Below are 8284 nucleotides of genomic sequence, written 5' to 3'. Positions count from 1 at the left end.
TATTGTGGTTAATGCAGACATGAATCCTTGTAAAAAGGTTTCGGCTTTGTTGCCAGAAAAAAGGGGGAAAACCCCTATTATTATATGTTGGTACTGGCAAAGGAGGTCCAATGATGATCTACAGATTATTCAACTTTTGCAGCTATTCCCCGTGTTTAGTGTACATGCCGTTTAGGATTTTTGGAATCGACAAGAGTAATGTTGTTGAACTTAAGAACAAATCGACTTACGAACAGACCTCTAGAACCCAACTCGTTCGTAAGTAGAGGAATCCCTTCTTCTTGGTTCTTTCGGTAAAGTCACGTAGAAGGGAAATAATAAAATAATTAAAATAAAACATAAAATAATTCTCACGACGTTTCGGCCACAACGCAAGCAGCCGTCCTCAGGCGAAGAACAGGTCTGTCGGAAAGACAGCGTCTGAATGAGGAGTCCTTGTACTGGTACTTAGAGACAAGTGAATGCGTTTTGTCACCAGGGGTGGGGAGCTGGGTGACCCGTGGAAATGTTTGCATTAGGCTGAGTGGCCCACGGGCTAAATAAAGTTTGCATAACACTGCTGTACAAGTCTTTGGCTGCTATAAATTCCCACGCAATGATATAAGCCGCTTCGTAGAGCTATCATTTGTGGGCCTCACCTGGTAGGATAAAAATAGTAAATAGAAAAGCCCCACTGAGTCTCAAGACCTGGGGGAGGGGGTGGGCACGATGCAGCTGCTGCTGCTGCTGCTGTGTGATCCCAATTGAGTGATGTGCAGGTGATATTCCAGCATTGGGTTGTGATTCTATTTTACCAATGCTAGTTTATCCGCACCTAGTTTACACAACAAAGGCTCATTCCTAACAGCGTGCTTCAGCCGCACCGAACCTCACAAAAATAATATTCAGGGCCTACCTTGGCTCCTCCCACCCTCAACCAGTATATATACAAATACTGTGTTCTTGGAATTTCTCTCACTTGATACAGCAATCGTGCTGTGACGGTTCCACCTGAAGACGGAAGCTTGTGTTGCCTCCGAAACGTCGTGATTTTTATTTTATTTTACTTTTTTTTACCTACGTGACTTTACCGGAAAAAACCTAAGAATATGAATACTAGTTCCACTTGTGTGTGTGGGGGGGGTTATCTATGGGAGAAAACTGGAGAACCCGAAAGAAGCCCATGCAGGACAGGGGGAGAACACACAAACTCCACGCAGGGGTGTGCTGGCCCTCTCAGTCCAGCTCAAACAGCAGGTCGTTCTGGAATTGGATTGGACAGCGAGTCACATGGTCGCCGGGGTCGCTGCTCAGTATCTCGAACCCATGGGCACCACCGTTTTCACCCCCTCGCTCATCTGGTGGAGTCTGCGGTTGTCCATCTGGTTGAGTGGGGAGTTGTTTTGGTTGAGTGCCCGGTTGTCCATGTGGTTGAGTGTCCATTTGTTTTTTTGGTTGAGTGTCTAGTTCTTCTTGAGTGTCTGGGTGTTCTGACTTTGTGTCTGGTTGTTGTTCATCTGGTTGAGTGTCTGGTGGTTGCTCATCTGGCTTGGAATCTGCTTGTTCTGGTTGAGTGTCCGTTTGTTTCTCTGATTGCTCACGTGGTTGAGTGTCCAATTGTTGTTCGTCTGGTGCAGTGGCCAGTTGATCTGGTTGAGTATCTCGTTGTTTTGCTTGAGTGTCGGATTGTTGTCCGTCTGCTTGAGTGTCCGGTTGTTGTTCGTCTGCTTGAGTGTCCGGTTGTTGTTCGTCTGCTTGAGTGTCCGGTTGTTGTCTGTCTGCTTGAGTGTCCGGTTGTTGTCCGTCTGCTTGAGTGTCCGGTTGTTGTTCGTCTGCTTGAGTGTCCGGTTGTTGTCCGTCTGCCAGAGTGTCCGGTTGTTGCCCGTCTGCTTGAGTGTCCGGTTGTTGTTCGTCTGCCAGAGTGTCCGGTTGTTGTTCGTCTGCTTGAGTGTCCGGTTGTTGCCCGTCTGCCAGAGTGTCCGGTTGTAGCTCGTCTGCTTGAGTGTCCGGTTGTTGTCCGTCTGATTGAGTGTCTGGTTGTTGTCTGTCTGCTTGAGTGTCCGGTTGTAGCTCGTCTGCTTGAGTATCCGGTTGTTGTTCGTCTGCTTGAGTGTCCGGTTGTTGTCCGTCTGATTGAGTGTCTGGTTGTTGTCTGTCTGCTTGAGTGTCCGGTTGTTCCCTGTCTGATTGAGTGTCCGGTTGTTGTCCGTCTGCTTGAGTGTCCGGTTGTTGTCCGTCTGATTGAGTGTCTGGTTGTTGTCTGTCTGCTTGAGTGTCCGGTTGTTCCCTGTCTGATTGAGTGTCCGGTTGTTGCTCGTCTGCTTGAGTGTCCGGTTGTTGTCTGTCTGATTGAGTGTCCGGTTGTTGCCTGTCTGCTTGAGTGTCTGGTTGTTGTGCGTCTGCTTGAGTGTCCGGTTGTTGTCCGTCTGCTTGAGTGTCCGGTTGTTGCCCGTCTGCTTGAGTGTCCGGTTGTTGTCCGTCTGCTTGAGTGTCCGGTTGTTGTTCATCTGCCTGAGTGTCCGGTTGTTGCCCGTCTGCTTGACTGCCCTGTGCGTCCACCTGCCCCACCTCTCGCACGAGCGGTGCGCCACTACGCTCGCGCCGCCCGGCCGACAGGGCGTTTTTCCTTGCGAGCGTCTCCACGGTGACAGTCAGGGTGTTGGCGTCGCGGTTGAGTTTGGCGTGCCCCCCGCCGGCCACAACCGGCAGCGGCAGCGGCACGATCAGGTGTGCGCACGGCTCATGCTCTTGCTGCCGAGGGTGCTTGGCATGCGACAGCGTGAGCTCCATGGCCGTGTGGCCGACCTCGAGACGCATGGCGGCGCCGGGCTGTGCCAGGCAGCGTGCGCACGCCCCGGCCAGGTCGATGCGCACCACCAGCTCGTGCGGGGCAGCTGCGCTCCGCGGGGCGGCATCCACCGCAAAGTCCTGCACACGCCAGACGCACCACGTGCAAAGGTCACCCGCGTAGCCCACGCGGACTGTTGGGGCAAGGTACTGTGAGCGAGCAACAGCTACGGAGGCGGGCGTGGAGCACCCGCGATGTGGTGCGTGGCTCGCACCACGCCCGGCCGCCTTTGTCTCCCCAGTGCTGATGTGCACTACTCAGCAGCAGGCACCCGTTTACGTCCGAGTCGACCTTTATGGAGACCCGGGATCGGTTGAGATATCGGTCGCCCACGTAGGCTGTGAACTTGAATTGAACTCGCGTCGCCGGGTTCGTAGTACAGGACGCTAACAACTGTACCACGGCTCCCACACACACGCACACACACAGGCAGGCACACACGTAGACGCCATATACACCCCCACATACAGACGGACCCACACCCCTTACGCACGCACCTGCATGTCGGAGTACGTTCTGCGCGTCACGGTGTACTGCAGCCCCCCTGCAGCTTTCCCAGAATCCTTTGCGGCGGGCTGCCCCTCCGTAACGGCAGGGGACTCGCTGGCACACGAACTCGAGTCCGGGACTCCGCCTCCCGCTCCACCACCTCCGTCGCGTCTCCTGGGTGGAAAACAAAACTCTCCGTTGCGTTCGCTGTCTCCGCGCCCCTCCGACGCCGTCCCCCGTCGTTTCAAGGCGACATCAGCAGGAAGTGCAGCTCCGACTACTCCACTTGCCACTTATTTCCTAGATTCGAACCGTGAACTTCTGCAACGAGCTGCGAACACGCCACCCATGTGCCCCGATGCGTCACTACCCATACCTGTTGCGGTTGCCGTGAATCTTGGTTGTGCCGGTGCCGAGGACGGTGTTGGTGGTGTTGGTGGTGGTGGCGCCTGAGTACGGGTACGGCATCTGTAGGAGTGAGGGTGGTAGAGAGGTCAGCGGGGGGGGGGGGGGGAGTGTGACCCCAACTCTCAGGGTCTCTTGCCACCAAAGACACGAGACTTGATGACAACGCTTGGGTTTTGATGGCGTTAACCGAGCCGGCAGAGAGATGAATGAACCGTCACGACGCTCGTTGCTTCCATCGTGAGCTGCTCCTCACTCGCCGAGGGTCGCTCACTCGGCGCCCCTACGTCACCGCTAACACGGCTTGTACGATTACTTTGAGAAGCAAATTGAATGGACGCATTCTACGCCTCCGCCCACATCCTCCGCAGGGCATCAACCACGGATCTGGGTCATATTTGTGTCATGGAACCCTCCACCGCCCGACACGGCCAAACAAATGATATGTTGACGTTTAACGACTTGGCCAGTTATGATCGTTTCAGTTCACTGAGCGGTGAGTCCAAAAACAATTCTTCCCACGGCCAGATTTAGCAAAATAGATACGCGGCGTTTCGATGAAACTGCGCCAAGCAGCTTCACGTCAAAAGACGTGGATCCTGGGTCGTTATTCTGACTCTCCGGCTCTTGTCCTGATGATGTTTGATGCAGTTTCAAGCGAAACATCGCGAATCTGATTGCTACACTTGGTTCAGAAAGAAGACACGAGGAGGGAGCGAGGGAGGAGTGGAGGGAGTGGGTGGAGGAGAAGGAGGAACAGGAGAAGAGAGAGGAGAGCAGGAGGACTGGAGTGCGCACACAGACGACGACCTAGGACAGGCCCGCAGAACAGCAGCAGGAAGCGCAGACCCGCGACCTCCACGACGAAGCAAAATAAGAACGCGGCGGCGGCGGCGGCACCTCGAGTCCTGGCGGGAAGGGAAAGCCGCCGTCCGTCTCCGCCGCCGCCGCCGCCTCTCCAGCTCCGGCCCTTGGTTTACGCAGCACCGGGGAGCGCAGCGGCGGCGTTCCCTTGTACGTCGCCTTGATGCGCCGCACCGCGCCGGTCCTCGCTGCGGCGCCGCCGCGGTCGTGCCGGCTCACGAACCGCACCCCGAGCGCGTCCTCCACGGCGGTGGCCGCCGTGTCGTCCAGCAGCGCGCGCAGCCGCGGGTCGGGGCCCGTGGCGAGGGCGGCGGCGTCGCGGTGGAAGGCCACGTCGTGCACGGCGCACGGCGCGCCGCGCCCGTCCACGTCGCGCCGCGCCGGCGGCAGCACCGCGTGCGGCAGCCGCCACGTGACGCCGCCGGGCCGGGCCGGCGAGTGCTCCGCGGAGGGCGGCTCCAGCCCAGTGTCCACCCAGCACACGTTGATGAAGGCCTTGGTGGTGGCGGTGGTGGCGGTGGTGGTGGCGGTGGTGGCGGTGGTGGCAGTGCCAGTGCCGATGCCATCGTGGCTCCCCCCTGATGCTGCTGCACCATCCCCTGTGAAGGACAGCAAGAGCACAATCACGAACTACGAGTGAGCTCCCGGTTTGAGCGAAGATTTCGGCCGCACGTCGCTCGCACTTTTCTGATGTTGAGTTCCCCGTGAGGAGTTTCCAGCCACCTCCACCGCCGGCGAGGAAGAGGAGCTGTGCTGGTCAGAATCTGATCGATACATTGATCACGCGTGTACATAATCATAATATTTGTGTGACCGTGACGACGTCGTCGGGTGGTGGAGGGTGAACGACACGAGGATGTTGCCACGAAGCTCGTACCAACACGGGGCCTGACCCAAAAACAACCGCATCTCAAGACCACATTTATTTAACTTAGTTAATAGCGGTAGTCATGGAGTCACTATGTGAGTCTGTGAGGCTATGGGTCTCTATACGAGTATGTGTCTCTATGCAAGCAGATATATTATGTGTGTATCTATGGGTACTGTACAGTATTGGAGTCTCTGTGAATATTTGAGTCTTGGGTCTCTCTGTGGATTATATATGGATCTCTGTGTGAGTCTATGTGTCTCGGTGTCAGTCAATGGGTCCCGATGTGAGTCTATGGGTCTCAGTAAGTTTATGGGTCTAGATGTATAAGTCTCGGTGTGAGTTTATAGATCTCAGTGAGTCTATGGGTCTCAGTGAGTCTATGGGTCTCAGTGAGTTTATGGGTCTCGGTGTATGGGTCTCTCTGTGAGTATGGGTCTCTCTGTGAGTCTATGTGTCTCGGTGTTAATCTATAGGTCTCTGCGAGTCTATGGGTCTCGGTGTGAGTTTATAGTCGTGAGCTATGGTCTCGGTGAGTCTATGGTCTCTCTGTAAGTATGGGTCTCCATGTCAGTCTGTGAGTCTTGGTGTGAGTTGGTGGGTCTCTGTGTGAGTCTGTGGGTCTCGGTGTGAGTCTATGGGTCTCGGTGAGTCCTGTGGGTCTCAGTGTGAGTTTATAGGTCTCGGTGAGTCTGTGGGTCTCGGTGTGAGTTTATAGGTGCTGGTTAGTCTATGGGTCTCGGTGTGAGTACCCGGGTGCGTGTGGGGGGGGGGGGGGCGGTGGTGGTTGCGGGGGGCACCTCGTATGAAGCCCTTGAGGACGTAGCCTGGGGAGATGTGCAGGAAGGTGACGTCCACCCCCCTCTCTCTCTCCAGCTCGGGCCATCTCCTGCTCGTAGCTACAGAGACACCGCACGCAGCCCACAATGTCACACACCACGAGCCGCACACACCACAAGTACACACCACATGCACACACCACATGCACACACCATATGCACACACCGTGAGTGAGTACACACCACATGTACACACCATATGCACACACCACATGCACACACCACATGCACACACCACATGTACACACCGTGAGTGAGTACACACCACATGTACACCACCGTGAGTACACTCCACATGCACACACCACATGCACACACCGTGAGTGAGTACAACACCACACGCCACATGCGCACACCACATGCACACACCGTGAGTGAGTACACACCACATGCACACACCACATGCACACACCACATGCACACACCGTGAGTGAGTACACACCACACGCACACACCACATGCACACACCGTGAGTGAGTACACACCACATGCACACACCACATGCACACACCGTGAGTACACACCACATGCACACACCACATGCACACACCGTGAGTGAGTACACACCACATGCACACACCGGTCCCGCGCGTGCTTGTTGGAGGCTGATAATGATGATGATGTTGGATATGTCAACGATGATGAAGATGACGATGTGGATGACGACGATAAACACGTCGATGATGTGGATGTTCATGATAATAATGTCGATGATGATGGTGATGATGTTGACGATGATGTTGACGATGATGTTGGTTCTGACCGCGCCCGCGTGGCCGGCTCCTGCAGCTCCCTGGCGTGCTCCATGAGGAGGTCGCGGAACTCGGGGTCCCGCATGGCGCGTCCGAGGCGCGCCGCCTCCTCCCGCGTCACCCCCAGCGCCTCCACGCGGCCCCACGGCCCCGCCGCGTCCCCCATGACCCTCGGTCTCGCCCCCAGGGGGTCCCAGAGTTCTCGCTTGGTCCCCTGAGACTACCCGGGGGTCTACAAGGGTCACCTGATCCTGTCTGAGGGATCGAAGGGGATGCCTCTTCGGGGTATATGGGGGGGGGGGGGGTTCCTTAGTTTTCCCTGCTCCCACCTTGGCAGTTTATCGTTCTCTGGGGGTCTCTCCTGGTCCCTGATCCCGTGGTGGGGGTCTCTGGGGGTCTCTCCTGGTCCCTAGTCCACGTGGTGGGGGGTCTGTGGGGGTCTCTGGGGGTCTCTGGGGGTCTCGTCTTGTGGTCTCTCCACCACCCCAGGCCGCGCGTCCCGTTGCCCCGGTAACCGCAGCGTCGCGACGCGTCACCAGGTGGCGGTGCAGAGCGGGGTCCCCCCCCCATCCCCCTCGCCCCCCCCCATCCCCATTCCCCCTCCCCCCCCCCCCCATCCCCTGTGCCCCCCTCCACCCCCCCCCCAATCTCCCTCCGCCCCCCCCCCATCCCCCTCGCCCCCCCCCATCCCCCTCCGCCCCCCCCCCATCCCCTGTGCCCCCCTCCACCCCCCCATCCCCTTCGCCCCCCCCATTTCCCTCGCCCACCCCATCCCCAATCCCCCTCCGCCCCCCCCATCCCCTGTGCCCCCCTCCACCCCCCCCATCCCCTTCGCCCCCCCATCCCCCTCGCCCCCCCCCCATCCCCAATCCCCCTCCGCCCCCCCCCATCCCCTGTGCCCCCCTCCACCCCCCCCATCCCTTCGCCCCCCCCATCCCCCTCGCCCCCCCCCCCATCCCCAATCCCCCTCCGCCCCCCCCATCCCCTGTGCCCCCCCTCCACCCCCCCAATCCCCCCCCCCCCCCAATCCCCCCCCCGCCCCCCCCCCCCCCATCCCCCTCCGCCCCCCCCCCCCATCCCCCTCCGCCCCCCCCATCCCTGTGCCCCCCTCCACCCCCCCCCATCCCCTTCGCCCGCCCATCCCCAATCCCCCTCCGCCCCCCCCCATCCCCTGTGCCCCCCTCGACCCCCCCCATCCCCCTCGCCCCCCCCCCCCATCCCCAATCCCCTCCGCCCCCCC

The 8284-nt window shown here is 58.3% G+C and overlaps 1 protein-coding gene across 1 annotated transcript; it reads right to left on the bottom strand.

Moving 5' to 3' along the window:
• Window positions 1-1442: 1442 nt before the first annotated feature.
• DNAAF2 (dynein axonemal assembly factor 2) lies at window positions 1443-7210 on the bottom strand. The gene is made up of 8 exons (XM_078607052.1): window positions 7056-7210; window positions 6254-6342; window positions 5258-5349; window positions 4622-5041; window positions 3693-3784; window positions 3325-3490; window positions 2032-2907; window positions 1443-1946 (listed from the first exon to the last, which is right to left on the bottom strand). The coding sequence occupies exons 1-8, from the start codon at window positions 7208-7210 to the stop codon at window positions 1443-1445; spliced, it is 2394 nt and encodes a 797-aa protein (XP_078463178.1).
• Between the last annotated feature and the right edge of the window lie 1074 nt (window positions 7211-8284).

This window comes from Lampetra planeri, chromosome 27 (assembly GCF_965212315.1).
Source record: "Lampetra planeri chromosome 27, kcLamPlan1.2.h2, whole genome shotgun sequence".
NCBI lineage: Eukaryota > Metazoa > Chordata > Hyperoartia > Petromyzontiformes > Petromyzontidae > Lampetra > Lampetra planeri.
Note: the sequence above shows the minus strand (reverse complement) of the source record. Positions and strands in the feature narration are given on the sequence as shown.

Excerpts from the sequence above, each read along its gene's own strand:
- DNAAF2 (XM_078607052.1), bottom strand. The coding sequence starts at position 7,210 with ATGGGGGACGCGGCGGGGCCGTGGGGCCGCGTGGAGGCGCTGGGGGTG. Across the intron at positions 6,343-7,055 it reads GAGCCGGCCACGCGGGCGCG|GAGATGGCCCGAGCTGGAGA; the intron begins GTCAGAACCAAC and ends AGCTACGAGCAG. Across the intron at positions 3,785-4,621 it reads CCTTCCCGCCAGGACTCGAG|ATGCCGTACCCGTACTCAGG; the intron begins GTGCCGCCGCCG and ends TCACTCCTACAG.